We start from the raw sequence: 24,086 nt of genomic DNA on the forward strand, positions 1-24,086 counted from the left end.
AAAACAGTACACTCCTAGCCAGATTAATATAAAACCTCATATTAGGGACTTCCCTGGTGGTCCAGTGGCTAAGAATCTGCCTTCCAATGCAGGGGACACAGGTTCTATCCCTGGGTCAGGGAACTAAGACCTCACATGCTGCAGGGCAACAAAGCCCGCAGGCTCTAGAGCCAGTGTGCCACAACTAGAGGGCCTGCGCGCCACAACTACTGAGCCCGCGCGCCACAACTAGAGAGAAGCCCACATGCCACACAGAGATCCCACATGCTGCAACTAAGACCCAATGCAGCCAAATAAATAAATTTTAAAAAAACCTCACATTAAAGACCTATTGATCTCAGCTCCTTTTACCTAATACATCATGTCCAATTTTCAACAAAAAATTACACGTCATGCTTTTAGAAGGCAAGAAAAACACAGAGCCAGACTCAAGTATACATGCATTTTGAAATCAAACAGGGAATTGTAAATAACTATATGTTAAGGGTGATAATGGAAAAAAACAGATAACATGCAAGAACAGATGTATAAGGTAAGCAGATAGAGACTCTAAGATAAACAATCAAAAGGAAATGCTAGAAATCAAAAAACACTGTAACAGAAATAAAGGATGCCATTGGTGGGCTCATCTACCAACTAGACACCACCAAGGACAGATTCAAGAAGCTTGAAGATAGCTCAACAGAAACTTCTTGAACTAAAATACAAAAAATAATAATTTTTGAAAAAACAAAACAGAACATCCAAGAACTGTCGAACAATTTCAGAAGATATAGGGACTCCCCTGGTGGCACAGTGGATAAGACTCCACGCTCTCAATGCAGGGGGCCTGGGTTCGATCCCTGGTCAGGGAACTAGATCCCACATGCATGATGCGACTAAGAGTTCACATGCCACAGCTAAGGAGCCCACGTGCCGCAACTAAGACCTGGTGCAACCAAATAAGTAAATATTAAAAAAAAAAAAAAGATACACATGAAGAAAACCTCAAAGTTTTGGTAGTTTGGTAGTTTGATATAATCTGAATAACTATTTTTTAAATTGAGTTTGTAGTTTAAAAACCTTCCAAAACAAGAAATCCCAAGGCCCAGATGTTTTCCCTGGCAAATTCTACCAAACATTTAAAGAAGAAATCTGCCAATTCTACATGGTGAGATACTACTACACACCTATTAGAATGACTAAAATACCACGAAGATGTGAAGCAACTGACACTCTAATATATTGCTAGTGACAATAAAAAACAACAACAACAGGTATAGACACTCAGGAAGAGAGTTTGGCAGTTTCACATAAAGTTAAACATACACTTACCATATGACTCCTAGCTACACATACTCTGGAGAAGTAAAACTTAGGCTGACATAAAAACCTAGGCACAAATGTTTACAGCAGCTCTGTTCTTAACTGCCACAAACTAGAAAAATCCCAATGCCCTTCAATGGACAAATGGACTGAAAAAAAAAAAAAACCTGGTACAGTCATACAATGCAATCCTACCCATACGAAGTGCCTCTGGTAATGCTGGAAATGCTCCCAAGAAACAGAGAAAAGGCTGAATTGCTTGATAGGTATCAATACACCGATTGAGGTCTGCAGCTGCAGTTGACTGCCATTTCAAGATAACTGAATCCAGGGTAAGAACTATTGTTAAATTTAAAAAAAAAAAAAAGGAAATTTGTGAAGCTGTCACTGCAGCTGTGCCAGCATAGCGAAAACCATGCACTTTTTATTTCATACTCAAAATACAAGTTTTAATTCAGGATTGCTATAAGAAAGGCATACCTATAGACTCTAATAAGATTCAAGAAAAAAAGCAAAGCCATTACATGACAACTTAAAGCAAGAGGAAGGTGAAGGATCGAAAGCTGGAGAATTTAATGCCAGCAAAGGATGGTTTGTTAATTTTAGAAAGAGGTTTGCCTTTAAAAATGCCAAGATAACAGGAGAAACAGCTTCTGTTGACCAAGAGACAGCAGAAGAGTTCCCAAATGCCATTAACAAAGTAATTTAGGGGGCTTCCCTGGTGGTGCAGTGGTTGAGAGTCCGCCTGCCAATGCAGGGGACACGGGTTCATGCCCCGGTCCGGGAAGATCCCACATGCCGCGGAGCGGCTGGGCCCATGAGCCATGGCCGCTGAGCCTGCGCGTCTGGAGCCTGTGCTCCACAACGGGAGAGGCCACAACAGTGAGAGGTCCACGTACTGCAAAAAATAAAAATAAAAAAAAAATAGAAGAAAGAATATCTGTCTGAAAAGGTTTTTAATGCAGACAAAGGTGCCCTATTCTGGGAAAAAAAAGTCACAGAGGACATTTATTAGTGAAAAAAAAGAGAGAGAGAAACGACCAACAAGATTTAAGGCAGGAAGGGATAGGCTGACACTACTGTTTTGTGCAAATGCAGTCGGGTTCATGGTCAGGATTGCTCTCATCTATAAAGCTGCTAACTCCCGAGCCTCGAGGAAAAAGATTAAACACAAGCTGCCAATCTTTTGGTTATAAAACAAGAAGGCCTGGATGAGACTGCAATCCAGAAAAAGGAATGGGGACTTCCCTGGTGGCGCAGTGGTTAAGAATCCACCTGCCAATGCAGAAGACATGGGTTTGAGCCCTAATCCGGGAAGATCCCACATGCCGCGGAGCAGCTAAGTCCGTGCGCCACAACTACTGAGCCTGCACTCTAGAGCCCGCAAGCCACAACTACTGAAGCCTGCGTGCCTAGAGCCCATGCTCCGCAACGAGAGAAGCCACCACAATGAGAAGCCTGCACACCGCAATGAAGAGTAGCCCCCGCTCCCTGCAACTAGAGAAAGCCGGGGAGCAGCAACAAAGAGGAAAGAGAGGGAGAGAGGGAGGGAGGGAGGGAGGGAGAAAGCAAGAAAGCAAGAAAGCAGTCTTGTCAGTAAAGGACTACTTTTTTTTTAACATCTTTATTGGAGTATTACAGTGTTGTGTTAGTTAATAACGTATATACTAACATACGTATATATGCATACGTATGTCCCCTCCCCCTCATGCGTCTCCCTCCCACCCTCCTTATCCCACCCCTCTAGGTGGTGGCAAAGCACTGAGCTGATCTCCCTGTGCCAAGCAAGGGCTACTTTTTAAAGTTCTTTTGATATTAGACAATGTCCCCTGGCCACCCAGAACCCCATGAGTTGAACAACAAAGGCATCAGAGTTACCTACTTGCCCCTGAACACAATGGCTCCAATTCAGCCTCTAGATCAGGAAGTCAAAGGACCTTTAAGGCTCATCACACATAGTACTCTACAGAAAAGACTGTCAATACTTATCGAAGAGGACCTCCATAGAGAGATCATGAAAGTCTGTAGTGGCACCAATGAAGATGCTATTGTTGTTATTAAAAAAAAAAAAAAAAAAAAAGCTGTGAAAGCCATCAAGCCCAAAACAATAAATTCCCACTGGAGAAAACTGTGTCCAGTTGTTGTACATGACTTCACAGCATTTACAACAGAGCCAGTCAAGGAAATGATGAAAGAGTATAGATCTGGCAAGAAAAGGTGGAGGGTGAAGGGTTTCAAGGTATGGATCTTGGAGAAATTCAAGAGCTAACAGACACCACACCAGAGGAATTTAACAGATGACTTGAAGGAGATGAATGCTTCCAAACGAAACAATGAGAAAGACGACATAAAAACAGCAGTGCCAGAAAACAAACTGACAAATTTGTTTATTGATAATCTGGCAGAAGGGTTCTGATTATTCAAGACTGCTTTTGACTTCTTTTACAAGATGGATCCTTCTATGATACAGGCACTGAAACTAAAGCAAACTGTGGAAGAATGATTGGTACCTACAGAAACATTTTTAGAAAAAGCAAAAAAAGTCACACAAAAATTATATTTCTGGGGCTTCCCTGGTGGCGCAGTGGTTGAGAGTCTGCCTGCCGATGCAGGGGACACGGGTTTGTGCCCCGGTCCGGAAAGATCACACATGCCGCGGAGCAGCTGGGCCCACGAGCCATGGCCGCTGAGCCTGCGCGTCCGGAGCCTGTGCTCCGCAACGGGAGAGGCCACAACAGTGAGAGGCCCGCGTACCGCAAAAAAAAAAAAAAAAATTTCCGTAATGTTATACCAAGCGTTCCTGCCTCTCCTGCATCCCCTTCCAACTCTTCCGTCTCTGCCACCCAAGCCAGCAAGATCAACTGCTCTTCCTCCACCTCCTCACAGCCTACCCAACGTGAAAAGGATAAGGACCTTTATGACTATCCACTTCCACTTAATGAACAGTAAATAATCATCATGCCTTATAGTTAATAAACTTAACTGTTGTGTGTGTCTTCATGTGAAAAATCTCGTAACTGTACAGCAAGAAATGTATGAGACGTTTCTGTTTCATCATCATCATCATCACCTAAGTATTCATCATGTAGAACATCGTGTGCAAGACTTGTATTGAAGTGGAGAGCCAGTCCTTACATAGGCACGGGTGATATCTAATATAAAGTTAATGTCTTAGTTTTCTTACTGTTTTATAACTTGGCTTTCAAAGAATTACATTACCATACAGTACATCTATCTCTCTCATAATTGGAGAAACTGTATATTAGCCTATCATCACAGGTGTTTTTTTTAAATGTAACAATATTTACATACTGTATTGTGAATATGACTGCAATATTGTATGCCATAATTTTATAACAATTTATTCACTAGTGTAAAGGCTAGGCTACCATGAAGCAACCATATCAATTATACTAGGCTACCATAAAGCATTAATATTGCTGCTTCTTTATTATCAATGTATGAATCATTATACCTATAAATAAATACGAATTCATTTTTCACATTATCTTTTCATTTTTGATGTCTAGTGTTAGTAATACCTATAACATGTACAGTGTTTTGTATCATATAAGACAATATTGACTTAGCTACTGATAGACAATTCATCTTGTAAGCCAATGACATAAATTTATATCAATAAATACAGTACAGTACTAATAAATGTATTTTCTCTTCTTTATGATTTTCTTAATAACATTTTATTTTCCCTAGCTTACTTTATTATAAAAATGCAGTATGTAGTACATATAACATACAAAATACGTGAAAATAAACTTTATGTTATTTGTAGAGCTCCCAGTCAACAGCAAGCTATTAGTAAAGTTTGGGGGGTGTCAAAAGTTATATGCAGATTTTCAACTTTGCAGGGAGTCAGCGCCCCTAACCCCCGCACTGTTCAAGAGTCAACTGTATATGTGAAGTATGAACCAAATCTGTAAAATGTATTTATTTTTTAAGACCTAAAACACATCAAAATAACTGTTCACTCTGTAGAAGTTTATGGGTCATTTTTGTCATTCTTTATCCTCCCTGTATTTTCTAAACTTCCTAAGATGAACAGTTTTATAATCAGAAAGATGTCACTAACGTTAGTATCCCATAGTGGACTGTATATACAGAATGTTACTGTCAGAACCCCAAATATACAAAACAGTGTTCCTTATTGTAATGTCACTCTTTCTCAGTGAGGGTTTCATTCCAAGGTGATACAGGAGGGTATCTGATGTTCTGTCCCACAATATACACCAAAACACTTCACCTAGTTGTAGAGTCAGTCAGAGCCATGTGGGATATGTTTCAACCATAAAGGAATCATTAAAAAGTCATAAATCCCATCCGCCCTACTCTCTGATAGAATTCTATAATTCTGTTACCAAACCAAACTCAATACAAAAAAGTTAACACCAATTTTCCAATATCACCTTATTATCTTAGAAACCACAGATTCCATAAAACAAGTCATACGCAACAAGAAATCCTGACTTACAAATGCACTGTTTTTCAAGTTCCTGACTATTTGCTCAATTTAAAAGTGCTATCTGCCCCAGCCATCTATTTAATTATAATGTCTATATTCACATGTAAGAATTGTTAAGTACTTCAGTGTATTTTATAATATCTTCACATACAATATGCATATATACAATATACACAATATATACTACATAAATTATACAAAATGTTCCTCAAAATATTAGAGTAAGTTATAAAAGTTTTGGCAAAAAATATGTTCCAGCAGTAAATATCAGTTCAGTACAATGAATTCCTCCTTAAATAAAATTAAATTACTCTTTATTTTGCTCATCTTGCAGAATTATACTGAGTTAACTTTCATATATTTTATCCACTTTAACAAAACCTTTATTCAAAAGTCCAACTTTCATTTCAACACAGTCCATGTTTTTTCCAGTAAAATTAACTTATTCATTAAAAATCAGTTTGTTGTAAGAGCTAATTTTATATACGTTAGAGTAGCATTCTATTTTTAATTTTTCTCAGATAATCAAACTATATTTAAAAAACACTAACATCTCACTTATTAGAGTTAAATAAACCAGATCCTTCTGAAGTCAGTAAACTTCAAAATAAATTCATCCTAGATATTTGGGGCTATTTTTGCCAATATATGAATAACCGTCCTAATACCAAAGACCGAAATTGTATATATTTAACTGATCAGTTCTGCTAAGTGATCTCAAACGGCACTAGCACTTGCATGGTTAACTCATCCAGCAATTCATTTCCAAAGCATCTCAAAAGATTTAATACTTCAAAGAAGCCTCATCAGGATGAGCAATGAAAAATCAACTGGAGCCACAAGAGATTACAGAATACACAAAGAGATCTGCCAATTCAACATTCTAAAAAGAGATGCTGCAGAGTTGGGTCAGACTCAGCAGCCCAGAGGCATGTGAGAACTTATGAAACTAGGCTGGTTCTTGGAGAGGCTATAAAGTTCCAAGCCTAAAAATCTCAATGAAATGGATAAATTTCTATTTTAAAGAAAAACTAATTACTCAAGAGATTTTTTAAAATCAACAGATCAATAACCCAGGAATAAAATCAGAGAGTGATCTAAAAAAAATGACCTCAAAAAGTTACCAAAAATAGTTTGTTTTAAAGGTTAATTCTTTCAAAACTACTACAGAACACAAAACAAGCCCACAAATGTTCACTATTTTAAAATAATCAGTATTTGAAACAATTTGAATGTTATCAAGACCAAAGACTGCACCCAGAAATGTACTCTCAAATAGATAAGGTTCTAAATAAAATGTCAACAAATGGAATTCAAATGCATAGTTAATTAGCTACCACAACTAAGCAAGGTTTATCATGGGATAGGTTTAATCTTGGAAAATCTAATTTATCATATAAATAGATGTAATATGAAAAACCACATGATCCACAGATTCTAAAATAAGCATTCAATAAAAATTAACCTTTGTGTGTGTCTGTGTGAACCAGATCCCTCTCGTCACAGTAAAAAGCCTATATAGCATGAGATCTTAACCTCAAGCTTTGCCCTAGAAAACATAAGCTTTGAGGCTAAAATAGCAATTCAGTTTCTCTCAGGATAACTAGATTTAGAACATGTAAATTCAGAACTAATTTATATTAGGGTAATGGTTCTCAACCAAGATAATCCTGCCCCATAGGGGACACTTTGGAATGTCTGGAGACATTTTTGGTTGTTACAACTCAGGGAATTCTACTGGCATCTACTGGGTAGAGGCTGGGGATGCTGCTAAGCACCGATGAAAACACAGGACAGCCCCTCAACAACAAGTAATTTCTGGCCCAAAATGTCAACACAAAACTGCCAGTGTTGAAAAGCTGTGTAAAAGGGGAACATGCTACATACAGATTTTCATCTCATACCATATCCCACAAATTCTAATTGAATAAAAAAGAACACAGTACACACACACACAAACACACACACACTTTCAAACAAAAGGGAAGGAAGTGGACAGGAGGGAGGGAAGGAAATGGAAGTGAATATCAAAATTATGGAGAAAAAAGAAATTTCTAAACTAAAGCAAACGAAAAGTCAAAGCAAACAAGTTGAAAATTGGGAATAAATATTTGTAGCAAACAAGACAAAGAATTAAGAGTATCTGTTAGAACCGAAAAGAAAAATATGAAAACCTAGAATGAAAAACAAGTAAAAGAAAGTGAAGTATTTAAAAAGTACACTAAGCCACTCTAAGAACTTAACCCTCACTTTAAAACAAAACGAAACAAAACAAAAAAACATTTTTACTTAACAAATTGGCTGCAGGAAGGGGGGTAGTGCCCGTGGAGTATGTTTTTAAACACAATTTTTTTTTCAACATCTTTATTGGAATATAATTGCTTTACAATGGTGGGTTAGTTTCTGCTTTATAACAAAGTGAATCAGCTATACGTACACATATATCCCCATATACCCTCCCTCTTGCATCTCCCTCCCACCCTCCCTATCCCACCCCTGTAAGTGGTCACAAAGCATGGAGCTGATCTCCCTGTGCTATGCAGCTGCTTCCCACTAGCTGTCTATTTTACATTTGGTAGTGTGTATATGTCAATGCTACTCTCTCACTTTGTCCCAGCTTACCCTTCCCCCTCCCCGTGCCCTCAAGTCCATTCTCTATGTCTGCATCTTTATTCCTGTCTTGCCCCTAGGTTCATCAGAACCTTTTTTTTTTATTCCATATATATGTGTTAGCATACGGTATTTGTGTTTCTCTTTCTGACTTACTTCATTCTGTATGACAGACTCTAGGTCCACCCACCTCACTACAAATAACTCAATTTCATTTCTTTTTATGGCTGAGTAATATTCCATTGTATATATGTGCCACATCTTCTGTATCCATTCATCTGTCGATGGACACTTAGGTTGCTTCCATGTGCTGGCTACTGTAAACAGTGCTACAATGAACATTGTGGTACGTGACTCTTTTTGAATTATGGTTAAACACTTAATTTAAAAATAGTGATCTTTTAAAAACTAAAAATGTCTGAAAACCAGGCTTAAAAATCTTAAAATTCAGAATTTTTTAAAAAGATTATGCACAAAAATATTAATGGCAGTACTATAAAATTTTGACTGTTCTGCCTTCATAAACACATATTTTTTGGATAATGAAATATCACCTAATGAAAAAATAATGTAAACAATTTACACAAATTCCAAATAGGTTTGAGTTGTATGAGCAGTCACTAGGGAATGTTTACTTTGGTTTGGGTCAATACAATACAGATAAATAGCACAATGGCATCTAATTGGGTGTGTCAAATTCACCTTATTTCTATTATAGCACTGGTTACATTAGACCACTGAGAATTAACCGGTGTTCATTATAGCAAAGGTCAAAATATAGAAAGTTATACAAAAATTAACAAAAATATACTCCAATATAAGCTTTATTGCCAAAGAAGTAGTTATATAATAAAAAACACTTTAATGCTTCCACCTCTTATTTCCTATTTAAAAAAAGGTTTTTTTAAAATATTTTTATTTTCAGGATTAAATTTTTTTTTTACCATAAACCAAAAATTTTTACCAGAAGTTTATTTCCAGGACTACCTTTACCATAAATGGAGAAATGAAAAACTGATGAGCATTGCTTAATGTCATTAACCAGACATTTCATTATTTAGGTCCCCTACAGTTACCCAGAGCTATTAGTCAAAACACTAATTACAAGCACAGGATCATCCCTAAAGTTCTTTTAGCTATATGTATAATATTAGAATTTCTGTCATTTACTTCCTCAAGCTTGTTAAACACAGAACTGATAAGCATAACATTTCTTATGTTTTTCAGCAGAGATAAGTAAATCCAGTCATTCTTAAGATATCATATAGAAAACCCACCCCTCCTTTCTGTGTTTCAAATAGAGTGTGAAAGTTTGCAAAGTACCATATACTCTTACCACATATTCAAAAAGAAGAAAAGCTAATGTGGTATGAGGAAGTTTTTACACAGTATTACATTCCTTTAAACATTACTAAATCAGATCAATAGGTGACAGATATCCACAAAAATACCTTAAGCAAAGTTCAAAAATGAAAAAGGATTTAATCTCACAAAAACTGATTAAGAATTAGCCCAAAACAAAGAAATTACCATATACATGTGATCAATGTCTCCTCCCAAAATAATAAATCTTAAAAACAACAAACATACAAAATCTATCTAAAAAGCAAATAAGTTGGAAAACTCAATTAAATATTCCTCAGATTTTTAATCCACTATTAACTCTGAAAAAACACTAGAACTTAGTTTTAAGCACATTTCAAGCCAGATTTTTTAAAATACCAATGAATATTTGTCATGAAGTTTTATAAAACTCACCAAAAAAAAAGAATCCTATTATACCCTACTAGATAAATGAGTAAAAGACCAATGTGTAACACACAGTTAAAATTTGTTGTCTTTTAAGAGAAAATAGTTGCCCAAATACATGAACAATCTGTAACACCAACTCACAATTTTCAGGTAATAAATACTTAAGGTTCATTTTTAAACCACACTAAGACATAATCATTTCAATTCATGTTACTTGCTCTGTCTAGCTCAACATTTTTCTCCTTTCCCAAAACGTTTTAAAAAATAATTAAGAGGAAATGCTTTGATCAATGCAAGTTTGATTCTGCCTTCTCCATATCCTGTCTGACCTTGGGTGAGCAACAATCTCTTTAACTTTAATTTCTGAATCTGAAGAATGGGAACAATGATATTTTACCCCAGAATGCTCTTGTGGGATTAAATGTTCAATAAAATGTCTAGCATTGGAAGCATTTCTTAAATGATAATAATTAACAAAATATCAGCTAAAAAGGAATATTAAGCTTACCAAAAAGTGGGAAGTTGCTATAAAAGACAATTTTACTCACTTTCTAAGCAGACTTTAAAAACATAATGAAGTTATACAGACAACTGCAAGAACCTATAAGAATAATCAGAATCAAGAAAAAATATGAAGTAATTATTTGAATTTCTCTAAGCATCCACCAAAATCTCTAAGCATCTTATGTTTCTAAGCATTCACCAAAAATAAATGCATGCATACAAAAAACAATAATTTAAATTCTTAGAATCAAAGAAGTGCTAAATGCAAATGATCCCCAAACACTATCTGGCCAGGACTGAGAGCAGGGGACTATGTTTCACTCATCTTTGTATTCCCAAACCCCATGACAATGCCTGACATACAGTATGTACTCAACAGCTATGTGGAGCATTGAAATGAAAGATATTACATTGTCTAAAATTTTAAACTCTTATTTGGGGACTTCCCTGGTGGTCCAGTGGTTAAGACTCTGTGCTCCCAATGCAGGGGGCACGGGTTCGATCCCTGGTCAGGGAACTAGATCCTGCATGCTGCAACTAAGACCTTGTGCACCCAAATAAATAAATAAATATTCGAAAAACAACCTCTTATTTAGGCACAAGTATAATCATACTCAACATTCATTCAGGAATTCCCCGGTGGTGCAGTGGTTAAGAATTCGTCTGCCAATGCAGGGGACACAGGTTCGAGTCCTGGTCCGGGAAGATCCCACATGCCGCGGGGCAACTAAGCCCCTGTGCCACAACTACTGAGCCTGCACTCTGAAGCCTGCGAGCCCACGTGCTGCAACTACGGAAGACCCCGCGCCTGGCGCCCACGCTCTGCAACAAGAGAAGCCACTGCAATGAGAAGCCCGCCCACCGCAATGAAGAGTAGCCCCCGCTCGCCGCAAACAACTAGAGAAAGCCCACGCGCAGCAACAAAGACCCAACGCAGCCAAAAAAAAAAAAAAAAAAAAAATTCATTCAGCAAATACTGGAGTGGCTGCTACTAAAAGGCACTTGTTCTAGGACCTGGATACACCAAAATAAACAGCAGGGAAGGATAAGGAGGATCAGAAATACCTATTTTCCATAACCCAAAGGACATCTCTCAGAGGAACAGTTAGGAATTCGTTCTACATTTTATAGTGATTAAGAGTACCTGGATTCAGTATTTATTACTTTCTACTTCTGTGCTTGCTTCCTAATCTGTAAAATGAGAAAAATAACAGTACACAAAAATGTATATAGATTTGTTGTGAGAATTAAATGAGATGATGCTTATAAAGTGCCTAAAACTGTGCCTTAAACAGAAGTACCTAATAAATATTCACTAAATGTTAACACCTGTCATAATATACTACAATCTCCCCACTAACGATTAAGCAACAGGAGTGTGAGGATCTTGCCCACCTTCTTATTGAGTGCTTCTGTCTGTGCTGATAGATACAGACATCTCAAGAAACATTGTCCAATTTAAACCAAAGTATTTACTGATGAGATAGAATTATAATTATTATTATTATGGAAAAAACAATTCGTGTGGAATATGATTAAAAAACTAGAAATGTTAGAATGTAGGGGGGTAAAAAAAATCACATAATAGCTATTTAACAGTCGTTCAGAACTTTTTTCTGATCACAGACCTCACTGAAAATCCAACAAAAGATATAGACACTTTACCCAGAACAATGCCATCACATAGGTCCATGCAAAATTTTACATGTTTAAAACTGACAGGCTTCTGAAATATTTTTCCCGTGTCATTTCTGAGAACTTACTCCCCAATAATTATGTCTGTGTTTTTCTTTTGAGCTCTTACCAACAGCGTTCACGTCTGTGAAATGTCACACTTAAATCTTACTTATCTCTGAAGTTAAGCATTATAAACTGAAAGAACAGCTCTCTTATTACTAAGGCCAAATTATACACTCAAGTCATTCAAATGTCAAACCAAATGTCATTCAAAAGCTTCAAATTCTCCAATATACCAACAGGCCGACTGCCAAAAAATCAGTTTATTTAGAAGAAGAACTAAACTTCAAGCTTATTACACGCAATCTATTAAACTGAGCATTTTTTTCCATGAGAAAATATACTTGTTATTTAATTACAATAAATTATTTATCCAAGATAAATAATTAAATATCTAATACAAAACTAATCAGATAAGGCCAAAAATGGTTTATTTAACATTAACAAACCCTAAAATAGTTCAATTCCTTACGTAACAATTTTAACTGCATAATACTTTAAAAATATTTTAATATATACTCTCGTGAGATTCACAAAAACCCTTAAGATTTACATTCTAAAATTGCATTTCCCAGCTGGTAACCACCAGCCACAGGTGACTACAGAGCATGTGAATTACGGCTAGTCCAAACTAAGATGTTTTATATATATGTAAAATACACACCAGATTCCAAAAACAGAAAAAAATATATACTAATTAATAAGTTTTTATAGTGAACACGTTGAAATAATGTATTTTCTTTAAAACAACATACCCATAATATTCAAATTAATTTCACCTTTGCTGTATATTTAACATGGCTATAGAAAAATTTTAATTATACATGTAATTTATCAATTTAGTATGCCTCAAAGACCATATGTATACTTGCTTCATGATACCCATTTAATATTATATAATTTTACAGTTCAACAACATTGTTCAAGTTATTTTAAACAAACTTTCTGGAGCAAATTAAGCCTTTATGCCTAAATTTATTTAACAGGATAAATTGGAGAATCATACAGAACTCTCATATGCAAAATAAGTAATTTCCCCTTTATTTATTAGAAGTATGTAACATCAATGTAACATACATGGAGTAGGCAATCTGCAGATCCCCCTGACAAGATGTTTAATATCCCAGATTACTGATTCTCTACTAAAGGGACTTAAGAGTCTCAATGAGTCATACAGAAAGGGTTAAAGAGTTCACAGTTGACCCTTGAACAATGTGGGGGTTAGAGGCGCCAACCCTCCTCACAGTGAAAATTCAAATATAATTTACAGTCGGCCCTTCGGACGGGGAGGTTCTGCATTCACAAATTCAACCAACCACAGATCCTATAGTACTATGGTATTTACTACTGAAAAAAATCCACATATAGGTGGACCTGCGAAGTTCAAACCTGTGTTATCCAATGGTCAACTGTACCTGTAAAAAGAAAGTTAGACCTCATCCACCCCAATTACTCCAAATTAAAATATTATTGAATCACAGGCTTAGTGGACACACAGCAAGCTCCCAATTTTCTGCTAGTTACTAAGTGTTAACTTTTTTAGAATAAAATAAGTGATGGGGTCTCTGGCATCCATAAGCTCAGGGCAAGTAAAGCTATTACATATGAAAAAAAAGAATAACAAAGGAATTTTTATTTAGGCTTTAAACTGAGATTTAATCATAAGTTCAGTTGGGTTGTATAGAATATAAAGAATACAAGAAATTTAGGAAATTTTTGCGGGAAAGAGGTTATCTTGAAATTTAAAGTATAGCCTTTAGGTTTCCATTTGACATTCATTCTGAAAATTCTGAACTCTCAACAGATTTACTGTCATCATTTAAGGTAATTTTAAAAATTTTTATTGGAGTATAGTTGATTTACAAAGTTGTGTTAGTTTCTGCTGTACTAAGGTAATTTTTTTAACTGCTTCATAAAATGTGTTTGACAAGAATGTTCTAATTGGTAAGTAAAAATGCAGTCTTCATCTTAAATAGCTTGCACACACGCACATATGCACACACATACACACACCCCACAAGAGCAAGGCAAAATACTCATCAGGGTACATTCTGCTGCAGCAGAGTAGGAGTTTTAATTAAAGTCTAATAAAAAACTTTGATAGTAAAACACATTTCTAACTAATTAAAAGTGTAACAAAGAATTAGAAAAAACAAACATGCAGAAGAATATACATTTGAAAGACCAACTTTAAATATGTTTCCGAAAAACATTACATGCTACTTTAGCCAAGACTGTATGGTCTCAATTTTATAAATATATGAACTTCTGTACTTATAATCCAAAACAAACAATTTGGCACTTGATTATTACAATAATCATGATAAATACAAATACTCTAGGAATGGCACTCTTATAGTTAATAAGGTCAGTCTAGGTGTTAGGTAAAGTTCTGGCCTCCTCAGTACTGGGGCACTGATAGACACTAAGAAGGTTAGGACACTTTGAATATTTCAGGTAAAAGGATCTTGAAGATACCAGTTCAAATGAAGGTGTGCTTCACTCTAAAGACAGTACCAGGAGTAGAGAAAAGAATATCTTGGCTACTGCCAAGTACTCACCATGTCACTGGTCAAACTTAGAGATGAACAAATCCTATTTGCCTTCCAATGCAGGAATCTATACCCTGATCTTCCTTATACTTCTCTTATTACATTTTAACATTTCTGACACTGGAATATATTTTCTTAATGTACTATGTTCCCTTTTCTTATTTGGATTTCTGATGATTCACATGTTAAGTTTTATTCCTACCATGTTAATTCTTATTCCTATCACAACACTCTTAGCCATCCCAACACTCTGATGACACTCATCAACAACTGTAGGTAAGGAGACATGAGAGCATTTACATCAGAATCTCCTGTGTGAAATTTTTAAAAATCCAGATGATTCTAATAATATGCCCAACCTGCAACACTGTTGTAAACTATCTGAGGCACCAAAACTTATATTTGTCCTAATTCTCCTAGCACCTAGCATGGCATTAATCACATTCCTCACATTAAGGCAAATACTTCTTGATTAATCTCTCATCCGAAGCTCCTTTCCTTGACAATGTGACCTTGTGATAGAACCTTTCTCTTAACGTTGGTGGTAACTGTTATTGTTACCATACTTAAAGTATTTTTCTCCTAGAAACTCCTAGTGATTAGATGCCACACAGTCACCCTCTGAGAATTACCTGGACACTGAATCATTAAAAACAACCTGAGGGACTTCCCTGGTGGCACAGTGGTTAAGAATACACCTGCCAATGCAAGGAATACGGGTTTGAGCCCTGGTCCGGGAAGATCCCACATGCCGCAGAGCAACTAAGCCCGTGTGCCACAACTACTGAGCCCACGTGCCACAACTACTGAAGCCCGCGCTCCTAGAGCCTGTGCTCTGTGACAAGAGAAGCCACCGTAATGAGAAGCCCGTGCACGGCAACAAAGAGTAGCCCCTGCTCGCCATAACTAGAGAAAGCCCGCACGCAGCAACGAAGACCCAACACAGCCATAAATAAATAAAATTAAAAAGAACCTGAGCTATGTGGCACTAAAATAGATACGGGAATTCAGGATCCCATGTTAGTCATCTCTGGTTTGCAAATTAGTACAGAAACAGTATGTGATCATGATGGAAAGTTGAATAAAGTATACAAAATTTTAAAGATTAAAAATGCAAGTCTACAAAAAAAATGCAAGTCTATGGAGGCACTGGAAAGGAATGATGTGGTATAAAGAGGTTCTAGGAAAAAAAGAGTCCATAACATGGCCATATCTGACACTAGATCAACATTTTAGGCTAGATATCAATTTAGAATAATGAATTTTTAAAAACCAAAGTTTCTTATTAGAATAAAAGCTCCTTTAAGTACAAACAACCAATAAATACACTTTCAGTTGAAAGAAAAGAGTAAGTATGAGGATAGAACATTCAGGCAACTGAGGGCTTCAGAAACTATGAAACAAAAACCAAAAAACAAAAAAGAGGTAAAGTTAAATTTAGCCCAAAGGAGGAAACATTTAGAAGCCCAGAAAGAAAATACCTAACTCACTTGGCGCTAAAACCAAGGTTAGAACTGAAAATTGAAAGTACAGCACAGGGACTTCCCTAGTGGTACAGTGGTTAAGAATCCACCTGCCAATGCAGGGGACACGGGTTCGAGCCCTGGTCCGGGAAGATCCCACATGCCGCAGAGCAACTAAGCCCGTGCACCCATGCACCACAGCTACTGAAGCCCGCGTGCTCTAGAGTCCGTGCTCTGAAACAAGAGAAGCCACCGCAGTGAGAAGCCTGCAACAAAGCACGCAGCAACGAAGACCCGAGGGAGGGAGGGAGCGAGGGAGGGAGCGAGGGAGGGAGCGAGGGAGGGAGCGAAGCACAATCTTGGGTCTGAAAAGCCCTAGTAAGATTATGAAGGGAATTCTATCCGCTTAATAGTAGCAATAAATGACCCTGTGAACTAGTCTGAACATCTATCTAACAGAACATCTATCTAACATAAATCTAAAAGAAAGCTGTGGGTAGTATGGTGTGGGGGGAGTATGCGGGAGGACTGAAAAGGGCAGGTATACTATACAAAAAACAAACGAACAAAAAAACAACTAAGAAAGCTCTCTCTAATAACCAGCCTAATAACTAGCCTAACACAACTTCAGTGAAATTGTTCAGGGATCAAAAATTAGTAGTACTTTCAAGTTTCTTATGCCTTACTTGCCCATTTATTATTATATTGGCAGTTATGACTATTTAACACTGTTAAGGATTGTGCACTTGTTTCTGAAACAGAAGGGTATGCTGAAACTTTGTAATCTGCTTTGCCTTGGGTGTGAAAGGAGAAGAACAGGTGAAAAATAAATAGCTGCAAAGAGCAGATGCATCAAATCCCCGAGACCAAATAAACAGAGGGAGCGCCAGACTGTGAGCAAGAAATATCCTCAAGCACTGAGACAGAGAATCTCCTTTCACGCCAGTTACCCAGGGCCACTTGTAACACACATATAGATCCAGCTACCGACGCAGTGCCAAGCAGAAAATATATAAGCTCTACAGCTTAGGAGCTCAGTATCTTGTCAATATTACTGCTTGCCACATCCTAAACAGTTCCAATAACCAAGCTCACTTCTGTTCCTGGAAACAAATAGCTACCTTGTATCTCTCATAAGAAATCTGGACCCTGTCTGGTTCTGCTTCCCGGTTCCGAGGTCTTCAAGGCCTACTGCTAAAACTCATTTCCTCCCTTTTCCAAGATGCCAGCCTGAACCTCTACCTAGTACCTGCTACCCACCACCGTCCCACTCCCACACCAACCTGGCCAACTCCACCTGTCTGCACACTGTCTTTTGCTACTCTTATCCCTCATGCTGAGAGGCTAACTATAGTACCTCCATCCAGATTTCCAGGCCAGTGTTCTGGCCTCTCCATCTAGAAAGAGCTAATCCTGCTTGAGGTAAACCTACCTAGTAGTTGGATATCAAATTCTACCAAGTCACAGATCCATCATGATGATTACCAATTTACCTAAATTTCAATCACATCATATCAGGTTTTATTCCCTCTTTCTTTTCTGAACAGAAACTCTGAAAACTTTCAGATCTTTCACAACTTACACCAGTTTACCTAGGAACTGCTTCTGCAGCTGTCCTGTTCTCACACATATCAAGAATCATTACACCTTTCTTTGCCTATCTTCAACCTCTTGACATGACACCACTTTTTAAATACATTAGAAAATGGTATCATACTTAAAATACACTTAATGGAGGAAAATATTCCATGACACAGGAGAGGAGGGAAAAAAAAAATCACAGATTGGATTACTTATAAATAAAAATTTGAAGGTATTTTCAATTGGCAATATGGAATGAACTGAAGGCACTTCATGCTTTTCTTAACTTTCTTATCTTAAATGCCTTAAAATTTAGATCATCTTATTAAGTGAATAAGACATCATTTTACTTTGCTAACCCCTCATTTACGAGAGATATATGGCAAACTTCAGGCTAATTTCTATAGGAAAATATAAAATATTATGAATGTGAATTTTCACCCTAAATGTGATTTTATGGAATTATAACTATTCAAAGCTTGAACCCTTGGAAAAATCTGATCACGAGTACTTACTAATTAAGGAACACAACTGATTATTAGATTTGCTAGTGATCCAACTTCGTTTCTTTTTTAAATTAATTAATTAATTTTTTGGCTGCATTGGGTCTTCGTTGCTGCGCATGGACTTTCTCTAGTTGCAGCAAGCGGGGGCTTCTCATTGCGGTGTCTTCTCTTGTTGCAAAGACATGGACTCTAGACTCATGGGCTTCGAAGTCATGGCACGCAGGCTCGGTAGTTGTGGCGCACGGGCTTAGTTGCTCCACGGCATGTGGGATCTTCCTGGACCAGGGCTCAAACCCGTGTCTCCTGCATTGGCAGATGTATTCTTAACCACTGCACCACCAGGAAAGTCCAATCCAACTTTGAAACAAAAATTTCCTAATATTCCTCTTTCATGCTCAGGATTAGTTTAATTGAAGTAAATCCTGAAATTGAAAGGTGAGCCGCCAGGAGGCAATTTCCAGTTGCCACTACTTATTTGTATGAATCAAGATTTTATCCAAAGAGTGAATCAAAGAAAAGAAATAAATCACTGTATTACAGAAGTACACATATTATCTCTAAACCAAGTATATATTTCTGCCCATTAACTGCCTCATAATTTAAACATGTTGACTTATATGTGAGGTGGTAAAAAATAATTTAAACTAAAAAGTTCATAACCTTATCTAAAATTAAGAGAAATTCAATCCTTAAAATCTGCTTACTTTTTCAGAAATAAAAATTTATATATAGTAACACTTCGTGCCATTTGCTTTCTGTCTTATTCCACTCCAAAATGTAGATCTGTACTTTTGGAATAAGAAATATAAGTATTGTCTTACCATCTTTTTCAAGCTCTCCCCAATTCTTCCACACAGAAGGCCTCAAATTTCCTTATGATAAGCATTCTTCCACATTTAATAAATGCAGAAACTAAAAACAGTGCTTTAGTTTAAGACAACATTCAAATAAGTCTCTACTAACACTCATCCCACTTAGTTTTTCCTAAACTTACTACCAATAATGAACTTTCTCACAGTATATCAAACTTTGGAAGTTATCTTCCTATTTCTGCATTGATACAAAATCATCTCATGCCACTGGTCCCTCAAAGACAATGTCATGCTTCTAACAAAGGTCAAACATTGAGAATTGTTTTTTCAAGTTGATGCAAGATTTAGGGAAATTTATTTGAAAATGAAAATAATAGCAACCAACATTGGCTGTTCTAAGCACTTTACAAGTATTAACTCATTCAATCCTCCTAACAACCTATAAGGTTGATAGTTTTATCCCATTTGTAGATTAAGAAACTGAAGCTCAGTCACAACAGCTAGTAGGTAGAAGAGCCAGGAGTTGACCTTAAACTGTCCCAGTTCAGAGCCCAAGCACGCTCCAACTCTCTAGCTGTACCACCTAAATGTTAAGAACCATCACTTAATAGGTATCCAAGTTATTTTGAAACGAAGAAATTAAAGATTTTTCATTTCGTGATGAACCAGATAAAATACCATGTAAATATTTTAAGCTATCGTCTTAAGTCATAAGAAATAAAGACTTCTGACAGCAAAACCAAGTATGTTAGGTTAATATTAAAGAAAAAACTCCCTTTAAATGATTTTGATAATTTTATTATGAATACATGACCAATAAATTTAAAGTACACACTCATATGACAATATCTGACAAATACCTTTCAAAAATTAACTGCAAATGCACCCAAGTAATCAACCTTTAAAACACATTCTGGGTAGTCAAGTTGAGAGTGTACAAACATCACACTTGACCAAGATAATCTGGCAACTCACCTAACCAGAACACAGCAAAGTCACTGAGAAAAGGCCTCCGAACAATCAAAATAAATACTCCAATGTTCAAGTATTGATACTCACTTTTCTCAAAAGAGGATCTCATAACTAAATAAGGGTCAACTCATTTTTACCCTTATGCAGAATTACAAATTTGATTTCTGGAGGAAAAAATGGCGTAGAAAAATTACCAGTGGGAAGGTGAAGGGGGACACCGATCACAGTGACAAGCACATCCAATAGGGAAGCAGAAAAATGCTTACTTAATAACTTCAAAACGCAAAGAAATCTGATCTACAGTCCTATATACAATCCAACAGATCCTCACGGCCCACAGTAACTGATGGTCACAAATGATGACCCTAGGTCATCAAAAGATTTAATTATATTCTGCATCCTACTTAAAACAGAAAAGAATACCATATTTAATTTTAGTATGATTTTCACTCAAAGTTGTTTTATAATTTGAAGCTTAGAGGATAAACCCTCAATTACCCAGTAAGCTCAACTAATAAATTAGAAAGAAATTCTTGGAAAGTTCCAAGTAGCAAAGGTTTCACTGTTTCTAAGTTTAAGAGCACTATGTGTACAAAAGTTACCTGAGAGCAAAAGGGAGACAGGAGAGCACAGAAGTAGAAAGTCTAAGAAAACAAAGAAGAGCTAGGCGACTGTCTATAAACGTGCTATCCTTAAGGCATTTCCCACAAAACAGTGTGTGGGCAGTAGGTGCCACATCAGCAGTACTCTGTATTTGTCCTGCTCCTAAATCATTTGTTAGTTTCATGAATTATTAATTTCAGTTAATAGTTTGTTGAGATGAAGCAGTACCAACTCTTTCCTCAGCTGCAAGAAGTGATAGCGTCCTTCTGATTGCTCTACAAAACCAACACTGGGATTACTCTTACAGAGCATGCATATGCCTTACGGTGGCACACATTTGATTAAAAAAAAAAAAAAGTTCTCTTTCAAACTGATTTTCATTTTTAAAGGATTCAGGGAGATAGTGCCTAGCCCACACCGAACTTTGTTATCAAAAACATTGTTACACTACTCAACAAAACTCCCTTTCAAACCAGGCTGCAACACATTCTTTCTCTAGCTCCAAACAAAAACTTTAAAGCACATAGTAAATAACATATAAGGCCTTGTACTTTTCTCCCCTTCTAGCGAGGAAGTCTAACTCCAAACAGGAAACTGCTTCTCAAAGGACTCAACGCAGAAATCCTACCAAACGCCAATCCAGTTCTCAGGAAGAGATTTAATATTTAAGTGCCAACACACTTGCCCAGGTAGAAACGGAGTAAATACTCAAGCTTCCCTGCCCTTGAGGCACCCCTTGGAAGTTCTAGCAGGGAAAAAAAATTTTTGCCTTTTCTAACGAACAAACTACAAAATGCTTTAAAAGGCCAATCTATACAAAGGTTCACAGAAGATAAAGAAGTTGAAAGTGCTAGTTTGTCAAGTTTTTCGATCACCCTCCCCCATCCCACCAGGATCGGGGAGGAAAGAAGGGGCTAGGGAAGAAGGAAGGTTCGGGGCTGAGCGGAGCTAGGCGCGGGGCGAGGTGATCGGGCGCCCCCCCCCCAATCCCCTCACCTTTCCCGGGACCAGGTAAAGAGGCAGAGAGGAAAGTACGAGATGGTGCACTTCTCCGCCAGAAGAGCAAGGTGGAAGGCAGGGCGAGGAGGGGCGGCGGGGAGCGAGCCGTGTGGCCGCGCAGGGACCGACCCCCGCCCCCTCCCCGCCGAGATCGAGAAGGGGAACCGTCTCCCCAAATCGGGAGCGTCCTCGAGTCCCTTACCCATGCTGGGGGCTCCCGCGGGGAGCAGCACGGCGCCCGCCGCTCCTCCTCCGGCTGCTCGCGCGGCCGCTCCGGCGGCAGGAGGCGGGCCCTCCGCTCGGCTCTAGCCCGGCTGAGCTCAGGCGGGGCAAGAAGGCGCCTCCATCCGCCCGCGGCGTTCCCTGGCCAGTCCCGTCCGCGCCACCCGTGAGGAACAGGCGGCGGCCGCTCGTCACTCGCGGCGGCTGGAGCGCCCTCCCCCGCCCGCCCAGCCGGCGGCTTCCCCACCCCCGGTCGCTCCCGCCACGGGGTGGGACCTGCCGGTTCGTCGTGGCCGCCGGCTCCAACCCGGAGCGCCAGCCCAGCCCCGGAGCCCGCCCCCCCCGCCGCGCCCTCGGCGCCTGCAGTCCTCTAACGCGACGCCAGAGACTGAGGTGGAGACGGGGACAGAGGCCGGGAAGGTGCCGGGAGCTGGGCCGGGAGGAGGAAAATCTCGCGAGAATCCTCGGTCCTCCCTGCCCCGCCCCCGCCGCGTTCCGGCTCACCGCCTGCCCCCGGCGGCTGCCAGGTGCGGTGACGTCATGGCCAGGGGTCGCTCGCCGCCCGCGTCCAGGTGCGCGGAGCGGATGGGGGAGCCGTGCGGCACAGCTGCGACAAGTCCTCCGCCCTGAAGTTCGAAGCTGCTGGGACAGGCGTGTTGTGTGGTTTGTCGCTTCAGATGGATACGAAGAGTTTTTGCTGATAGGCAAATGAGCCTGGGTTGCCCCACTTTGCAGTGTTGCTGCAGCAGGCTTTGGGGAACCTAAAAGAAAAGAGACCGCGAGAGAGAGATGCAAGAGGACAGAAATAGAGAGAAAAACCGTTTGCTTTCGAACTTTAGAGGTCCAGCTGCAATCAGAACCCGCGGCTTACCTTGCAAAGTTCCGCATGAATCAGAAGCATTTCTTAGTCGGAAAAAAATCCTAGGCACAGAGTAAATTCTATTTTACAGGATTAAATTATTGGGTTCCTTTAGTCTCTGTCCGCTGAAGACCACTTTCTAAATCCCTTTTCTCCTTCGAAAGTATAGTTTAAATTGTTACCTGATGGGGAGGGGGGAGCAGATCGGGATAGTCATGATTTGAGAGATTGCCTGGCATTTTTTTCTAGCCTGAATATGAAAAAGAGCATAGGATTATTGTAATCAGACATGACACTTTCTTAGAGTTAGAAATATATATAATTAATTCAGCCAGGGACTTCCCTGGCGGTCCAGTGGTTAAGACTCTGTGCTTCCATTGCAGGGGGCATGGGTTCCATCCCCGGTAGGGGAACTAATAACCCACATGCCAAACAGCTCAAAAAGAAAAAAAAAAGTTCAGCCAACTTTTTTCCTCTACTGTTCAAGCAAACCCAGTTCCCGGACAGACGCTTGTGAGAGCAACATTTGTTGGTGCTTTTTAAAGCTTTGTCACTTAATTCTCACAAGCATCCAGGCAAACCCGGGTTTCTGAAACTCAGCACAGCCATTTATTTTTTGTGGGACTTTGGATAAATTAACCTTGCTGGATTTCAGTTTCTTGAGTCTGTCGAAAGAAATCTTTATAGTGCAAAGCACAGTGTCTGGCACATAGTAGCAACTTTGTAAATATCCATTTCCACTATCTCCTATAGGCCTGCATTTGCCATCCTTTAATCTTTTATTTCTAAAAAGATTACATAGGGTACCTTTTTAACAGGAATTGTCCATTACAATCAGAGACCAAAAAGGATAAAAGAAAAATATTTAATATGCACACCCAAAAAGATGTACATATTGGCTGTGTTGTACTGAAACCATGAAACATATTGTGACTTTTTTCAGTCAACAAATATTTATTATTATGTTAATTGTCCCCTTCTAAGCAAACAAATAAACAAACCAAAAAAGCTGAAGTCCAGCCCTTACCCTCAAAGATTTTGAATTCTAACCAGGAAGTGAGACATGAACAGATAGTTTATTAACAGTATGAGGTAGAGAGAGTCAAATTCCTGAAAATTTAAAGGAAAA

General features: G+C 38.4%; 1 protein-coding gene across 5 annotated transcripts in view; it reads right to left on the reverse strand.

Moving 5' to 3' along the window:
- CD2AP (CD2 associated protein) overlaps nt 1-22,353 on the reverse strand; it is a 105,861-nt gene extending 83,508 nt beyond the window's left edge. Inside the window, exon 1 of one of the 5 annotated variants that reach the window (XM_089918638.1) lies at nt 22,079-22,353. In XM_089918638.1, coding sequence (XP_089774764.1) covers nt 22,079-22,082 — 4 coding nt within the window. In that variant the 5' untranslated portion in view covers nt 22,083-22,353. The remainder of the gene's footprint in view (nt 1-22,078) is intronic. The other 4 variants (XM_089918640.1, XM_089918639.1, XM_089918641.1 and 1 more) reach the window with 4 other exon arrangements.
- Between the last annotated feature and the right edge of the window lie 1,733 nt (nt 22,354-24,086).

This window comes from Delphinapterus leucas, chromosome 10 (genome assembly GCF_059928025.1).
Source record: "Delphinapterus leucas isolate spDelLeu-1000000601 "Yukka" chromosome 10, BTC_Dleu_Yukka2, whole genome shotgun sequence".
Classification (NCBI taxonomy): domain Eukaryota; kingdom Metazoa; phylum Chordata; class Mammalia; order Artiodactyla; family Monodontidae; genus Delphinapterus; species Delphinapterus leucas.